This window comes from Oryctolagus cuniculus, chromosome X (genome assembly GCF_964237555.1).
Source record: "Oryctolagus cuniculus chromosome X, mOryCun1.1, whole genome shotgun sequence".
NCBI lineage: Eukaryota > Metazoa > Chordata > Mammalia > Lagomorpha > Leporidae > Oryctolagus > Oryctolagus cuniculus.
Genome location: NC_091453.1, coordinates 29,665,877 through 29,684,463, shown reverse-complemented (window position 1 = coordinate 29,684,463; position 18,587 = coordinate 29,665,877). Strand labels below are relative to the sequence as shown.

The 18,587-nt window shown below is 41.7% G+C and overlaps 1 protein-coding gene across 1 annotated transcript in view; it reads left to right on the top strand.

The window, feature by feature from the left end:
* The window catches only part of MAOB (monoamine oxidase B), a 116,735-nt gene that overhangs the window by 34,630 nt on the left and 63,518 nt on the right, over positions 1 to 18,587 (top strand). Inside the window, exons 2-3 of the mRNA XM_002719872.5 lie at positions 12,229 to 12,323; positions 13,242 to 13,379. Of these exons, the coding sequence (XP_002719918.2) occupies positions 12,229 to 12,323; positions 13,242 to 13,379 (233 nt within the window). The remainder of the gene's footprint in view (positions 1 to 12,228; positions 12,324 to 13,241; positions 13,380 to 18,587) is intronic.

Below are 18,587 nucleotides of genomic sequence, written 5' to 3'. Positions count from 1 at the left end.
CCCAGCATGCCTGAGCTGGCAGGATGGGACTTCTTGGGTCTGGGCGTGTCATAGTGCATTTTCTTGGCACTGAGAAAAGCAATGAAGCTCTGAAGCCAGAATATTTCTTGGTGAGTTAATAGTTACATAAATGTCCTTGACAAATCCTTTAATTTTAGAATTGAATAAGAGCGGACATTCTAAAAATGCTGCAGAATTTATATGAAGCATAGAATTTGTATAATCTCAGCAATGGCTACTTTATGCACATCTTGGGGTGTTTAATTCCTCACGTAGGTTCTAGATTGCACATTCACATGTCCTTGTTGTTATTTTCTGTGAATGGTGAAATGGGGAAAGGCTTCTCATTTTTTATGCTGCTGATGTCTCCAAGGCTGGAGTTCAGATCCATAAGGTTTGCCACTGTGAAGCTCACCCAACTTCCTATGTACCTACCACCTGTTTGAGCTATGACCCCATTTCCCAAGTTCAACAGGTCACCTGAAATAGTGCTTCTGCTAGGAACTCTCTCTCTGCCCCTCACCCCATAACAATACCTGAGCACCACTGAGCTCATACAAAGCACCACCCTAGCCTGGCTAACCAGGACTTTGATCCCCAGATAAGTTCACTTGCTACAGAAGATACAATCTCTCACGTATATTAGTTTGCTAGGGCTGCTCTAACCAAAGCTCCACAGGGGCTGACTTCAAGCAACAAATAGTCCAAGATCAAGGTGCCTGCAGAGTTGGTTCCCCCGAAGGGCTCTGAGGGAGAATCTGGTCTTTGGTTCTCCCTTTAGCTTCTGTGGGGGTTGGCTGGTCACCCATGGAATTCTTTGACTTGTAGATACAGCACTGTGATCTTCGCCTTCACCCTGGAGGTTTAGACTTTAACATATGAATGAGGGTGGTCATTGTTTCACAGGCCTATTTCTGGGTCAGGCAAAGCACAGCTCCTCTGCCAGGATCCTTGGCTCACTGAGCTCCCAGAAGATAGAGCAAGCGCCACAGCCAGGTTTTTTTAATTATTATTTTTTATTTATGTTTTTTGGAGGGCCAGTTTTTGACCTGGCCAAATGACTCCTTGTAACTTCATTTCTTCCAGGCACTCATTACATCACATTCAGGTTTCTTTTCCTTGGCAATGCTCACATTTTCTCCTCTCCTTTGAGAATTCCTAATTCATCATCCCATTTTTGGTGGAAGAGATGTTTTCATGGAGAAGCAGTCAAGGTACTCTGGCAGGCCTTTGATCCTCATCATACTGTTTGCAACACCCATCTGTTTTGGGGAGTAGGATCTGGGTGATGGGCCACAGGTGTTTGTGGTAGCTGTCTGCTTTTGTATTCTGCCTGAAAGAAGTTTATGATTCTCAAAACTGTGTCCATAATCTAAAGGAGGGCTACTTTCGTGGCAGTAGGATCACTGTCATGGTTACTATTATGGCATCATATGATCATCTTGTATTCAAGGTGACTTCAAAAAGTTCATGGAAAATAGAATTAAAAAGTAAGGTTTGTTTGGCTGCAAAAGATGTTGAAATGCACACGCATAGTTTTTACACAATACACATTTTTGCATGAACTTTTGAAGACCCATTATATGCACGCATTTCAGAATCTTTTATACCAAAATAAACTTATCTTTTAGCTCTTTTTTTATGACCTCTTTGAAGTCTCTTTATAATTACAAAAGAGTTTTCTTAACCAAAAGTGTGTTTATTTATTCAAACCTATTTCATCTAATTCCAAAAAGGATTTAAGGCAAGTGAATTGAACTTTCATTTTAGAGAAGAGTTTTATAAATGAATAATATAGCATAGAAACTTGAGAAAGATGCAACTGTAATTTGTGGGTCTGCTTCCTTTGTTCATGGCAGACCATGCTGAGGTTAAAGCAAAAACAAATTTTGTCTACCACACAAAAGATATGCAACTCCTTTCAGACAACAAAGGGTAAAGACAAAAGCTTGGATGTGAAGCAAGACTCATTAAGATCGGTGACATTTTAGAAAAATGCGATCATTTGCATATAAAGCATGATGAAGAAACAATTTTTATGGTCTTAGACATACTCTGAAAGACCTTGGAAGGCAATCTCATTCTAGTATCTTGAAGCAGCTGCATCTGGAGAAAGGTTTCTATGGCAACTTATGAAAGCTTGATGTGTTTCATCCTTTTCGAGAGCGTAAATCATCCCATGGCCTGAGGCTTCAGTAAAGGTCTCCTTTATTTTACAAGCGATTGCCATTTGTTTTTGTGTTATAGATTTTGATTGTCTTAGAGAAAATAGAACAAAGGTTACCATGCTTCCAAGGAGGCTTGGAGTCTATCTTTTTCATTTTGGGGAGCACGATGTGAACGATGTAATTCTGAACTTGGCTTCGCAACCATCAAAATGATAGTGCATTATTGGGAGATTTGGTTCTTGTCATGTTTGCTTCGATTTTCCCGAAAATTGCGATGGATGCTTTCTCAGGGAAGAGGAATGAGGCCACACTTGAGGAGGAAGAACTGTTTGGCCAAAGCAAGCCCTGAATGTGCAGTTCAGTGGAGCTTCCCTAGGGAGTGCCATGTTGCCCCAAATGCCTTCGGATCTTTCCCTAAATGATGGGGTCCCAGGACCTTGGACACTGGCAGGCTTGCATGATTTTTCACAAAATATTCTTTCCAAGAAAGTTAAAGAAAAATTTTCTCCCTTTAAATCTCTGTTTTAACAGCATGGGCCTTTGGATGTCGGAGGAGATAATGTTGCCAATAAAAAACCCACAGGACACAGAAACAGAGCTGTTTCAGACCCAACCCTGTCATCGTTTGCTGTATAATTCTGAGCAAGCCCTCGAGTCTTTCCAAGCATCTATTTCTTAATGTGAAGAATGGAAGTGATGATGCCAACCTCACAGGGTTATTGTTATGCATGGAATGTGTGTGAGAGTTGGAAACTGTGCAGTGCTGCACAAATATGAGGTGGTTATTATTATGGATTGGCTGTCTTTCTTTCCCTTTGAAAAAGTCGGGGGTGTCCATTACCATATCCAGTATGACCAGAAGAAATCAATTTCAGCATAGCTAAATATTTTAGCTTCTTATACTGTGAGGGATCTTCAAATAATTCATAGAAAATGTGCATTATGAGAAAAACTATGCATGAGTTTCAAATTTTTTTGCACCGAAAATAAGCCTATCTTTGAATTCCATTTTTCACAAACTTTTTGAAGTACATCAAATATTAAAAATACAGAAGTTATATAGACACCACCCTAGCTATTTGTTTATTGACTAAGTAATTAAATGTTATTTCTGTTGAAGGGTATTAAATAAATCTATTCATCTGACATTTACATGCCAACTGTGTGCTGGCATTGAGGAGACAAAGAGTAGCCAATTAAATTTTTAGCTTTCAGGAAATAAATTTTCTGAGCTTCAAGGCCACAGCATCAGCTACTCAGATGATGGCTTGTGCGAGGTGTGGGGCAGATGCAGTGAAAGCAGGATGCAGTCCAGCCCCACTCTGCCAATCAAGCCCTTTGCACCCCTGTGGGCTGCATTCACCCGAAGGAAAGGCGCCTCTTGGAAATTTGGGAACGTGTGCCTTCTTATAATTCACACAAAGGCACAACATGTGCTAGTGCGTGCTAGCTGCAGCCTGGATGCTTGTATATATGGTCTGTGATGTTAAAGGGAGGCTTGAGTGTTTCCCTGTTAAGTGAGATGAAGGCTGCTGGCATGCTTGTTATCTGGAGTTAGATTTCCTGGACTTGAATACAGTTATCCCTCAGTATCTGCAGGGCAGGGGTGGAGGGTGGGGAGGATTGGTTCCAGAACCCCTGCAAATCCTCCAATCTGTAGATACTCAAGTCTCTTACATAAAATGCTATAGTATTTGCATTTAACCTATTCACATCCTCTTGTGTACTTTAAATCAACCCTAGATGACTTACAATACCAATACACTGCAAATGCTATGTAAATAGTCATTAGATTTTATTGTTTAGGGAGTAAAGACAAAAATAAAATGCCTGTGCATATTTACTGCAGATGCAGTATTTTCCCCTCATATTTTCCGTCTATGGCTGCTTGAATCCGTGGATGCAGAACTGTCAGATACAGAAGGCCCATTGTACTGATCCTGCCTCTTGCTAGCTGTGTGACCTTAGGCACAATACTTGGCTTCTCCATGCTTCTTCACTTTCTATAGCTGCCCCTCTTGGGAGGATAAATACGTTCTTTTAGGTAAAACACTTAGAAGAGACGCTGGCCCCCGTTTGGTGCTCAAAATGTCACCTGTTTTCAGTCATGGCTTTACCTGCTCCGGGTCTCCTCACTACTCTGTTGGAAAGTTTAGCAAAATTAACATCTGGATTCTACTTAAGAGATATCGCTTTAATGAATTTGATTTCAAATTGAGGATATTTGTCTTCTTACCCCCAGACCTTTTGTGTGTGTGTTTGTGTTACATAACCAAAAAAACATTCTCTAAAGACATCAAAGAATTCCAGTACTTTGATCAGAAGTTCACTTGGTTGTTTCTAGAATTTCCTCATGGAACTCTTGCTTTGTCAGAAGTGACAGGGGTGATGAGGGCTATTTGCATATTCTTGACTTTTCATCAGTCCTGAGGGAATGCCTATATCATTTTCCAGGGTTACAAGGTTAAAGATCTTTTGAGGAACAGTGAATTTCATTGTCAAGTTGGTTAACATGATTCTCTCGCTCTCCTTTTTTTTGGGGGGGGGGGAGTGTATCTTTCAAGTGGGAAATAGTCCTTATGCTGTTTTGAAGTACTGTTTCATAATGTTTTCAAGACAATTACTTTGCATTTTAAAACACTTAAGAAGTTTTGTTAAATGTCAAATTTTGATATGAAGGGCATGGAACAGATTGACATAGCAAAGAACAAGGCAGATGGTGGTTTTGATCTTACCCTTCCCTCCATATCTGAACTCCTCCACTGTTCTTAAGATACTTTGAAGAGGTCCCTTCCTTAATCCCTGCACCGTGTACTTCCCAGCAGCTAACTTGGGCAATTTTCCATGGCACTAAACTGGAAACTCAGAATGCTCATAATGCCACATGCCCCTGATTTCTAGGCTTTGCAAATAATTTGATATCTAATCCTAATTGAGATAGTCATTGCTTTGATGAAATCTTTTCCAAGTAAATTTCTTGGGCAGAACATTGCAGTATTTTTATAATTGCATGGCCTTAGGCATTATTGGTGTGTGCTATGATTATTCATCCCAGGGCTTGTCTGGGGCACATAGGGACTGCTTTTGAAAGTGCCAAATGATCATTTGTTTGTGAAATATTCATTGATCATACATGTTAAATTCAAGTTTCATTAGCTTTACAAAAGGACAGAGTGACTATCAGCTTGCTCCTAAATTAGTTGCAAAAGTTACATACAGTATCTATTTAGGGGAAAACTGGTATTTCAGGATTCTTATACAAAGAATTCTTACATACAAAGCAGCATTGATCAGTGTATAGAGATACTTACCTGGAATTTTTCCTTTTTTTGTCCCAGGATGGTGGCTAAGAGTTCAGTATTGGGGTTGATCTCCGATCTTGCCACTTCCTAATTGTGTAACCTGCGGCAAATCTCCAGATGTCTCTAAGCCACCATTTTTTTCTTTTTCAAATGAAGATATTAATGCAGATTGAGAATCCCATGTCTGAAATGCTTGGAATGAGAGATATTTTACATTTTGGACTTTTTTCAAATTTTGGAATATTTGCATATGCATAATGAGATATCTTGGGAATGGCACTCAAGTCTAAATACAAAATTCATTTATGCTTCATTTATATACTTTGTACACAAAACCTGAAGGTAATTTTACACATTATTTTTAGTGTGCCTGTGTTTTGACCACAGCCCCCTCACATGAGATCAGATGTAGAATTTTCCACTTCTGGCATCATGTCAGGGCTCAAAAATTTTGGATATTGGGATATTTCAGATCAGGGACATTTAGCCTATTATTGTGATGAGGATCAGCTAAACTTTGTGAAATGTTTCACACAGACCAGAGTAAGTGCTCCATGCTTTATGAAGGCGGCTGTTAGGATTGTGGATATTCTCATTTTTAAAAAGCCATTAGGGCCGGCGCCGCGGCTCACTAGGCTAATCCTCCGCCTAGCGGCGCCGGCACACCGGGTTCTAGTCCCGGTCGGGGCGCCGGATTCTGTCCCGGTTGCCCCTCTTCCAGGCCAGCTCTCTGCTGTGGCCAGGGAGTGCAGTGGAGGATGGCCCAGGTGCTTGGGCCCTGCACCCCATGGGAGACCAGGAAAAGCACCTGGTTCCTGGCTCCTGCCATCGGATCAGCGCGGTGCGCCGGCCGCAGCGCGCTGGCCGCGGTGGCCATTGGAGGGTGAACCAACGGCAAAGGAAGACCTTTCTCTCTCTCTCTCTCTCTCACTGTCCACTCTGCCTGTCAAAAAAAAAAAAGCCATTAGGCAGGCCGGTGCCGTGGCTCACTAGGCTAATCCTCCGCCTTGCGGCGCCAGCACCCCGGGTTCTAGTCCCAGTCGGGGCGCCGGATTCTGTCCCGGTTGCCCCTCTTCCAGGCCAGCTCTCTGCTGTGGCCAGGGAGTGCAGTGGAGGATGGCCCAAGTGCTTGGGCCCTGCACCCCGTGGGAGACCAGGATAAGCACCTGGCTCCTGCCATTGGATCAGCGCGGTGCGCTGGCCGCAGCGCACCAGCCGCGGTGGCCATTGGAGGGTGAACCAATGGCAAAAAGGAAGACCTTTCTCTCTGTTTCTCTCTCTCTCACTGTCCACTCTGCCTGTCAAAAAAAAAAAAAAAAGCCATTAGGCATTATGTTAGGGAACTATTGTGTAAATGTTTAAACTGTGTCAGTTACATTGTCTAGTGTTTTTAGGGTGAGTATATTTCTGCTACTTTTTTTTTTTTTTGCAATAGTATTTATTGTGCTTGAAAGTTTCCAGACTTCCTAGAGAATGTACCATCTCTTATCTTTCTGTTTCCATTACAGATGTGTTAAAATTTCCAAATAGGGGTGGGTGTTTGGCATTGTGGCTAAGACATCGTTTGTGTCGCTCCCCCTCTTCGTGGAGGAACGACACAGGACCCTGCGCTGTTCTTTTGTCTGCTCGGCCCTCCCCGGGTTTACTGCTGGTTCTTCCCGGGTTGGCTACCGTTCCTTCCACCTCCGTGGAAGGGCGGTTCCCCCTGCCACTTTCCCCACTTCCGCGGGGGAGTGGCACACCGCCGGCCGGCTCTCTCGGGGGCTGCACAGGTGTTCCCCTTAGATGTTCCTGGTGCATGTTGTCTCTCTCCTCCTTTATAGTCCTCTTCCACCAATCCCAACTCTGCTACCCACACGCCGAGTACGCTGCTCTCCTCCATTCAGGAGCAGGTCCTGCTGTTTATTGGTTGAACTGGAGGCAGCTGTGTAGAAGCTGTTTCCTCCTCTCCCAGCGCCATATTGTGGGAGAGCAGATGCATAGAATAAGTCTTAATTCCAGTAACTTAGTCTAGTCTGAGTTGCTCCCAGTTGCTCCCCACAGTTTGGAACACCTGCATCCCATATTGCAGTGCCTAGGTTCAAGTCCCAGTTTCTCTTCTAATTCTAGCTTTCTGCTCACGTGTACTCTGAGATGTTGGGCCCCTGCCACTTATGTGGGAGACCTGAGTTGAGTTCCTGGCTCCTGGCTCCCTGCTTTGGCTTGGCCTGATTCCACCTGACTGTTGCAGGCATTTGGGGAGTGAATCAGCAGGTGGGAGAGCTCTCAATCCACCCCTCCCCCGCTGCCTTTCAAATAAAATAAATAAATAAATAAAAATTTAAATTAAAAAATGTTCCAGCAGCCGGCACTGTAGCGCAGCGGGTTAAAGCCCTGGTTTGAAGCGCTGGCATCCCCTGTGGGTCCCAGTTCTAGTCCCAGTTGCTCCTCTTCCTATCCAACTCTCTGCTATGGCCTGGGAAAGCAGTGGAAGATGGCCAAAGTCTTTGGGCCCCTGTACCCATGTGGGAGACCCAGAAGAAGCTCCTGGCTCCTGGCTTCAGATCGGCGCAGCTCCGGCAGTTGCAGCCATCTGGGGAGTGAACCAGCGGATGGAAGACCTCTCTCTCTGCCTCTCCTCTCTCTGTAACTCTGTCTTTCAAATAAAAAATGTTCCAAACAACCAACATAGGAAGGAACGCTTGGGAGATCACCCTCTTGGAAGGGGGAACTGTAGAGTTTATTCTCTGAGCAGTCAAACCATTGGTCCTTTTATCAGTGATCACTGAGGACTCCCTGGAGCGCTACCTCTTCCTGACAATCTTAATCAACTACTGACCAGACTCCAACTCCTTAGCTTCTTAGATGCCCCCAAATTCCCTCCTCCTAAATTGCAGTGACTTTCCGAAGCCACTGGTATTTTGTTCAATTATTTTTTCAAATTGATTTTTGTCAGTTGATTCCCATCAAGTATTTCAAGTTGCCCCCATGGACATCAGTGAGATAAATTGAGAGATATTTCCAGCAATGTACTTTCATGATGTCTTCTTTAAAGATATTTGTAATTTTCTATTTATAATTATTAAGGCACACAAACATAGAGAACTCTATTCATTCATTGATAAGCCCTTGGTTTGTTTTAATAACTGTTTATGTTTAGCATCAGATATTATTGTGTAACTGCACTTACTAGAAGACAGTACCTTTTGTGGAATATAAAATGCTAGTGTGTATGAGCAATGTTGTATTTCCTTTGGAATCCATTTCTTTAAGCCTCCACATGTTCAGGTGGTTTATCTGAGCCCACTGATAATAGCTGTTACTATGGCTGCATGCTATTTCATTTGTTGAACTGATGCTTGATAAATGTCATTGAATTTTCTGCAATTTGGAATTTAAATAAAAGTGGGTTTTTTTTCTGCCTTATGGAGGTAAGATTAGAAAACTGGAGTTAAAAATCCAAGCCTTGTATTCCTAAATCAGAGTTGTGCAATGCTTGTGTGTGCATTGCTCTGGGACCGTGGACTTTGAGACTGTTCCCTCCTACATTCAGAAGCCTTGGCCCTGACCCTGGGGACAGAGTGGGAAGATAGATTAACTCAAATAATGAAATGTCAAATCAGCCTCTCTGAAAAATGAGTTTCTTCTTTTAAGATCGCTGACAGATGGTGACTGAAGCTTTGGCTTTTCATTATGGTTTTTCACGTGGGCTCATATTTTATGTTCTACGGATTCTTATCAAACCACAAGATACAAATGTGTCTTCCAAACATGTTGATCCAAGTAAAGTGACAAAAGATCTTTTGAAATGTAATTTTCTCCTGTGGCAGAAATCAATCAGAAGGTGCAGACAGTAGAGAGGGTGGGCCCCTCACAAGGCAGTGCTCTGTCGTGGATTTGAATACAGACACAGAAGCAGAATCGGCTTTGCCATTGACTCCTTTTGTGACCTTGAAAACCTCTTTGTGCTTCAGTTTCCCCAACCATAAAATGGGGCTAGCAATAGTAACTTATCTCATTCAGCTGTTATAGAATTCACTGAATTAATATATTTAAACACACAACAGCCCAAATGTGGTGAGCATTATTATATGAATATTAGCAATTTTTATAGGAATCTTTGTTTCTGTTCTAGTGGGAGTCTAAAAATCATCAAGCTATTTTTCATTGTTAAATTGCTAAGTAATTTTTTTGGAAAGATTTATTTATTTATTTGAGAGGCAGACTTACAAAGAGAGCGAGAGACAGAGAGAGGTCTTCCATCTCCTGGTTCATTCCCCAAATGGCTGCAATGGCTGGAGCTGTCAAGAGTTTCTTCCAGGTCTTGCACATGGCTGCTGGGCCCAAGGACTTGGTCCATCTTCCAGCTGCTTTCCCAGGCCATGCTGGATTGGAAGTGGAGCAGCTGGGACTCGAACTGGCGCCCACAAGGGATGCTGGCAGAGCAGGCAGAAGCTTTACCCTCTACACCACAGCAACAACCCTGTATATATTTATTTTAGAGACAGAGATCTTACTGCTGGTTCACTCCCTAATTGTTCACAACAGATATTAAGACAGGAGCTAGGAATTCAGTCCAGGTTTCCTATGTTGGTGGTAGGAACCCAATTACTTGAGCCATCACCACTGCCTCTTAGGGTCTACAACATTACCAGGAAGCTGGAGTCAAGAGCTGGGGCTGGGCCGGCGCCGCGGCTCACTAGGCTAATCCTCCACCTTGTGGCACCAGCACACCGGGTTCTAGTCCCGGTTGGGGCACCGGATTCTGTCCCGGTTGCCCCTCTTCCAGGCCAGCCCTCTGCTGTGGCCTGGGAGTGCAGTGGAGGATGGCCCAAGTGCTTGGGCCCTGCACCCCATGGGAGACCAGGAAAAGCACCTGGCTCCTGGCTCCTGCCATCGGATCAGCGCGGTGCGTCGGCCGTGGCGGCCATTGGAGGGTGAACCAACGGCTAAGGAAGACCTTTCTCTCTGTCTCTCTCTCACTGTCCACTCTGCCTGTCAAAAAAAAAAAAAAAAAAAAAAAGAGCTGGGGCTGGGAATTGAATCCAGGTGCCTCCCATATGAGACATGGGCACTTTTTTTAAAAAATTTATTTGACAGAGTTATAGACAGTGAGAGAGAGACAGAAAGGTCTTCCTTCCGTTGGTTCACAGCACTGGCCTGAGGTGTGGGCATTCTAATTAGCTTTTTTTTAATTTATTTATTTTTATTTTTATTTTTTGACAGGCAGAGTGGACAGTGAGAGAGAGAGACAGAGAAAGGTCTTCCTTTTTGCCATTGGTTCACCCTCCAATGGCCGCCGCAGCCGGTGCACCGTGCTGATCCGAAGCCAGGAGCCAGATACTTCTCCTGGTCTCCCATGGGGTGCAGGGCCCAAGCACTTGGGCCATCCTCCACTGCACTCCCTGGCCACAGCAGAGAGCTGGCCTGGAAGAGGGGCAACCGGGACAGAATCCGGCACCCCGACCGGGACTAGAACCCGGTGTGCCAGTGCCACAAGGTGGAGGATTAGCCTAGTGAGCCGCGACGCCGGCCCTAACTAGCTTCTTAACAGCTAAACCAAATGCTTGCCCAAGAACTGTTAGTTTTGAAAGACAGCACAGAAGCTGTTTTGTGTATCTGAAAGTCATATCAGCATCTTGGCATTTCCTTGATTTTGTTTGTTCTCATAAAGCAAATGAGTAACATAATTGGAATTGAACAAATTCACCTTATCATGGGAAGAACATCAGAATCCCATCCTCTGAAAAAACTCTAATTTCGGTAAGAGCAGTTTTAAGCAGACAGGATTTTAAGAATTCTGAGGCCAAAAGCTACATCCAGGATGTATTAGTACCAAAAACTACAGCTGTGCACTCTACACTAAGCTTTGTACTCTGTCAAAATTTACTGAGCTGTGTGCTAAAATGAATAAAGTTTATTGTGTGTAGAGTTACCTTCATGAATCTGTAGGTTTTTTTAAAAGCTAAATTCATGGTGGTGAATGTTATAGACATTTAGTGTGTGTTTTTGACTAAATTAACAGTAAAGTGGCTACATGAATAGAATCATTTCATTTTTCAGTGATGGATTACGTTGGGAAATTAAGGATGCATAAGGGGTTCAATTTTATGTCCTTCATTTTGAAATTTTATGTCAACTTCCACAAGTCCAGTTTTCATCATCATTATTATTTATCTTACAACTAATAACTGCCCTTATGTGTGGGGTACAGTGTGATAATTCCATACATGTATACAATCAGATCAGGATAACTAGAATTTCCATCACCTAAAACATTTATAATTTCCTTGTGTTGGGAACATTCAAAATCCTTTAATCTAGCCCCAAAGTCCAATTTTAACAGCAAATCTCAGGTCCTTGAACAGGCTTTGGAGGTCTACGGTTTTTAAGACTGATCCTAAGAATGAAATCAGTGGCTAGCCTTGGTCCTGTGTCTGTTGCAGTCAGATATTTCTCTCGAGTGTGACCTTCTGCTCTCATGTATGTTGTCAGACATGCAGCTGCTAAGATAGACATTTTGATATAATCACCGAGAAAGTTTTTAAGGTTGGACACACTTAGCAAAAATGAAATCCCCTTTGTTCTTTCTAGAAATAGTAGCTGCTGTCTGAGACTTGGCTTCTGAATGAGGAACTCTATCCATCTGTAAGGTGAACACAGCCCCAGGCTCTGTGTGTGAGCCAACACGGACTTTTCTCATCAGCCTTGGTGTGAGGAGCTTGACCTGAATCCCTGTAAAGTGCTTGATCCTGATAACTTACTGTACTTTGTCCCAGGTATGGCAGCAGCCAAGCTTCTGCATGATTCTGGCCTGAATGTGATTGTTCTGGAAGCCCGAGACCGTGTGGGTGGCCGGACTTACACCATTAGGGTAAGACATTAAAGATGGAGTGGGGAAAAATGAGCGTGAGGCCCGAAAGCCTTCAATTTCACTTGATTCTTTCTGAGAGGGCGAAAAGGACCCTGAAGTATTCTTCACTTTTCTCTCCATTTGCCTTCCTTCCAACTCGTCTGTTCTTTTTCATCTGCTCACCTCAGGATATTTGACATCATAAAACTAGGATGGGGGAGGAAGGAAATTGGCAGGAGTGTGTGTGTGTGTGTATGTGTGTACGTGTGTGAAGTGGGAGAAAATATCACCATTTTTATACTTCCCATCCTTAACTTTGAGGCTTCTCTAACATCAGCACTATCATTTCAACCACACAAACTAAATGTTTTTTAGAGTTTCTGCCTCATTTATATTTTTATGTTATTTTATCAATATTAATCTATATTATTTTTAAATGACGAGTCATAACTATTACATTTTTAGAGTACAACGTGATGCTTTGATATATGTATACAATGCAATGTGATTAAAACAAACTAATTAACATACCCCTCACCTCATTTCCTTGATTATTTTTATGGTGATACATTTGGAATTTACTCCTTGATTATTTTAACATAACATTATTATTGAGTATAATAACTTGTTGTGCAAAACTTATTCCAGCTGTTTAGGTGACACTTTGTACTCTTTGACTAGTAATTCTCCATTGCCCTGCTCCCCACCACCAGTCTATGTCAAGCATCACTCTACTCTCTACTTCTGTGCATTTAACCTCTACCCTTGTATTAAGTGAAGTGAATGAACTAGAGTTGAGAACAGAATCTAGTTTTCCATGGATACACCTGAAGATGTATCTATAACCAGTAAAATACCAATTGGTTTATTTCAGGACTTTTTATTTTTTAGGAATATTTTCACAAATATTTTTCTTTTATTTTTCCCATGGGAAAACAGAACCAAAAAGTTAAATATGTGGACCTTGGAGGATCCTATGTTGGGCCAACCCAGAATCGTATTTTAAGATTAGCCAAGGAACTAGGATTGGAGACCTACAAAGTGAATGAAGTTGAGCGTCTGATCCACCATGTAAAGGTAAACCTCGGCCAGTCTGAATGATTTGAAAGCTTCTCTATGGGTATTTTCCTGTATCAGTTCCAGATTGTTCTCTTGGACAATCTTCTGTATCATTACTGGATGATGCATATGTATTTGACAAATGTCTGTCAGTCACTTTGAGAATTTATTCAGTATTAACAAAGGGCGTTTAGGTGGGAATTCTAACCCAACCTCGAGAGATTATTAATGAAATGGTATTCCGTTTAACAAAATGTTTAATACAGTAGAGGAAAAACTTCTGTGATTTATTTATTAAATATCTCTAAATACCTGGGACTCTTTCAAGTTCTATGAGGGTACTTCAACAAGTTTGTAGAGAAATGGAATTGAAATGTGTCTTCTGATGCAGATTTTTTAAATCCATGCATAGTTTTTTTTCATAATACACACTTTTTGAGTTTTCTGAAGACCCCTTTATACAAAAACCTGCTTAGACTTCACATTATAAACACTATTTTTTTTAACTTTTATTCAATGAATATAAATTTCCAAAGTACGATTTATGGATTACAATGGCTTCCCCCACATACCGTCCCTCCCACCCACTACCCTCCCCTTTCCCACTCCCTCTCCCCTTCCATTCACATCAAGATTCATTTTCGATTATCTTAATATACAGAAGATCAGCTTAGTATACATTAAGTAAGGATTTCAACAGTTTGCTCCCACACAGAAACATAAAGTGAAAAATAATAGATGATTTTTTTTAAATGATGATGAAATCAGATCAGACCTATTGTCATGTTTAATCCCAGTGAGAGTCAAGTTGGGAGTTGATAATTTCTTTTTTTTTTTTTTTTACAGAGGATCAGTTTAGTATACATTAAGTAAAGATTTCAACAGTTTGCACCCCCATAGAAACACAAAGTGAAATATATTGTTTGAGTACTCGTTATAGCATTAAATCTCAATGTACAGCACATTAAGGACAGAGATCCTACATGAGGACATGAGTGACTCCTGTTGTTGACTTTACCAATTCACACTCCTGTCTATGGCATCAGTAGTCTCCCTATGCTCCAGTCATGAGTTTCCAAGGCTATGGAAGCCCTCTGAGTTCTCCGATTCTTATCTTGTTTAGACAAGGTCATAGTCAAAGTGGAGGTTCTCTCCTCCCTTCAGAGAAAGGTACCTCCTTCTTTGAAGACCTGTTCTTTCCACTGGGATCTCACTCGCAGAGATCTTTTGCCAGAGTGTCTTGGCTTTCCATGCCTGAAATACTCTCATGGGCTTTTCAGCCAGATCCGAATGCCTTTAGGGCTGATTCTGAGGCCAGAGTGCTATTTAGGACATCTGCCATTCTATGAGTCTGCTGAGTATCTCACTTCCCATGTTGGATCACTCTCCCCTTTATTTATTCCACCGGTTAGTGTTAGCAGGTACTAGACTTGTATAAACACTATTTATTCATTTATTTCTTTAAAGTGGAAGTGACAGAGGGAGCAGAGGAGTGAGGGGAGAACAGAAAGAGAATGAGATCCTCTATCTGCTGGTTCACTCCCAAAATGACCACAACATCTGGAGCTTGTCCAAGCTGAAGCCAGGAGTCGAGAGCCTGGAGCTCCATCCAGGCCTCATGCATGGGTGGCAGGGTCCTAGATATGTGAGCCATCTGCTGCTGCTTTCCATGGCACATGGGCAGAGGTCTGGATCAGAGGCAGAGCAGCCAGGACTTGAACCAGTGCTCCAGTACAGGATGCCAGCATTGCAGGTGGCAGCTCAGCTCATTGCGCCACAGCGCTGGCCTCACAAAGTCTGTTTTTTAATATATATAATGGAATATTCAGAAATTTTGCCATTGTGTGCTACATATCAGCTAAGGCTGCTCTTCTTTGGACTTTGACACAAAGTGGCTCAAGTTCCAAATCTTAGCTTTTGTGGGGGAAACTCCATTGATCTCCCCAACATTTCTGTGAAGTTACTGGGTCTCTCATTCCTGTGATCACTTGTGATTTATTTCCTGCTTCCACGACACTTAGGCTCATTCACGTCTCGTGACCTGTGACCTTCTCCACCTTTGCTCTATGCCAGCCTGAGCTCAAACTCACCTCTTTGTGTTGATTTTTTCCTCAGACCTCCCTAAGTATCTGTGTGCCCCAGACGTGACTAGAGTTTTGAGAAGTGGCAGGGGGTGAGGGGTGGCTTTGAAACTGCAGAAACACAAACAGCTTAGAAATGAATATTGTATATCATTCTAGTAACTCCTTAGACCTTGAGAATCTCCCACTGGTCACATTTCCCTGTAGAGTTCAGTCTCCCACCATGTTGCTTGCCCTCAGTTTCTCTTCACATATCCCTGCTCCTGTTTTCCCAGAATCTTCATCTTGGTCCCCAACGCACTGATACGCTGAAACAAAGGGAATCCAGGGCCCACTCCAGAGTCCCACCAAATAACTGGCAGAGGTTTTGAATTTCAGTCTTACTCACTTGAAAGTAAGCAGTAGGAAGACGTGTGAGAGGCCATCAAGATGCCCATGGAACATGTGTATTATAAAATACTATGCATGGATTTCAAAAGTTTTTGCCTCCAAATCAGCTTATCTTTTAATTCTATCTTTGGCATGAACTTTTTAAAGTTCTCTTATATTCCTTCCTGGTAGAAATTGCCCCCTTAGAAGGCAGAAGAAACTAGCAACAGTCAGTTTTGACTTCTGTAACAATTCTGACATCCTTATATTATTTGTGAGTGATAATATCGAGGACAAACAGCAGACCACACACATTATGAATCATTTGCTAGAACAGGATCCAAGCATCTACTTAATTTGCCATAATGCAGGTAAAATGATTCCTTACTTTATAAATAAATGTTTCGGTTGACCTTAAAACTTTGTTTTATGAGCCTTTTCACTTTGCTTCCATATGTGTCTAGTAGAAAAAGAGACACATGAATTATAAATGAGACTGTTGCATGGTAATGGTGAGATTTGATGACAATCAATCAGCAGTTCTTAGTAAATATCCTTTGTTGAGTTCTTTGCTTTTTTAAATGTAGGTCACGTTGACTGATTTCTCATGTCTCCCTTGTCCCGCCGCTAAGACTTGCAGAGATAGACTTCTAACACTAGGCTCTCTCAGACTTTTCCAGACAGGGGCGATGACCAGAGATTATATTTGCTTTTCTGTCTTTGTGTATCCAGGAATTCATCTTAGTTCAGAGCTATATCCAGAATGCTTTGGCTTTTTTTTTTTTTCCTGATAATCTTCTGATTGACATTAAGTCCCTTGCTTGAGAGGAATTTCTCACAGGAATCAATAATGAGAATGGTGTTAAATGATTTTTAATAGTGATGACCAAATATGCTACTTTCTTTGATGATTTCCCATAATCTGTGTACAGCTAAGAAACTGCAAGTAACATATGCCAACGGAGTTCTTTATGAAGCTTAAAATAAATGTTATCACTTTTTAATTATTACAGAAGTAAAGCATGTTTATTGTAAAAATGTAATTAGAAAGTAGTAATAAAGAAAACAATTTTAAAAACCTTTTGTAAGCCTGTCTTGGGAAAATCACTCTATAATACTGTCTTGGTTTGTAGATTTTCACATTCCTGTGTTGCTATTTTCTGACCTCTGCTGGAGGAAGTGGGAAATATCAGTGCATTTAAAAATATATGCATATGCATATGTGTATATGCTGCCTCAGTCTCTAATTCTTAGTAATGAGACACATTGAAATACTAATGATGCAGTCAAGTAAAAGATTTTGGAATCTTGGCAAAAGACCCAGTTTGACCTCCTTATGGTCATATCTGGAGAGAAACTGCATGATAATAAGTAATCATAAAGCTAAGACATGTTTCTCAAGCTAAATACTGATTCTCTACTATCACCACCTTCTTGTATTGGCCACATGTCATTTTTCTCATTTTTAACGTATAAAAAGCATCTTGGATGGCTATGTGCATTTCTGGGATTATTAGCAAGAGCTCTGACATTCTATCTCCTACTGCAGGCTAGAGAATGTAGTTCAGAAATTGTCTCCTCCGCATGGAAGATAGGCCTTTGGACATTTTGACATTGCTCTCTATTGCCAGTTTTAATAATTACTGTCCCCAAATGCAAATGATAGCACATGTAAATATATAGTACAAGGGAATCTTCTAAAAATTCATGCAAAGTAATTCTGGAAAAGTTATGCATGGATTTCAGAATTTTTTGCATTAAAATTAGCTTCTCTGAATTTTATTTTCCACAAACTGTTTTGGAATATACCCTTGTTTATTCGTGCCTTGTTTCTTCAGCAGACCTACATTATTTCTTAACCTGAATCCTGAGAGGATCAAGCCATTTTGTGAGATCCTTGCTGTCTGAATCAGCCTGTTGAAGGAATTTGCTTTGTAAATTTCTTACATGTCTGTTAATGGATGATCATTTTAAATGCAGCCTTATCAACATTAGGCTAAGGACCTTGAGTCTGTTGCTTGATACTGAAATTGATTAAATTCAGCTACCTGGAAAAGGGGAGTGATACAATGGCTCATGGTGGGCTAGTTATCCAATAAAATGGCATCTTTCCTTGAGAGAGGAGAACTTCCGGTATCACCAGTTTCCTGTCATTGTAGAAGATATATGTGTGGTCTGCTGAAAGGTGAAGTTTGTTCATGCTGGCTCCATAGTAGGTATCCATGAACCCATGGTGTGCTTCGATGAATACTGTTTCTATCAGAAATATTTATATCTATTGAGTGGCATTCACTTTTAGTGCTAGTGTGCATGTGTTTTTTTAAATTTATTTGACAGGTAGAATTATAGACAGTGAGAGAGAGACAGAGAGAAAGGTCTTCCTTCCGTTGATTCATTTCCCAAATGGCCTCTATGGCCGGTGCTGCACCGATCTGAAGCCAGGAGCCAGGAGCTTCTTCCTGGTCTCCCACGGGTGCAGCGGCCCAAGCACTTGGGCCATCCTTCACTGCCCTCCCGGGCCACAGCAGAGAGCTGAACTGGAAGAGGAGCAACCGGGACTAGAACCGGTGCCTATATGGGATGCCGGTGCCGCAGGTGGAGGATTAACCAAGTGAGCCATGGCGTCGGCCTGCATATGTTTTATGTTGTTAAAACATGGTGTCCCAATGATGACTTTGTGAATAAAAAATATGATGCCAAACTATATTGATTTGATTATCAGTAAGAAAAGTGCTTCAACTCAAATCTATATAATTTAGAAGGGGTTTTCTTTTAC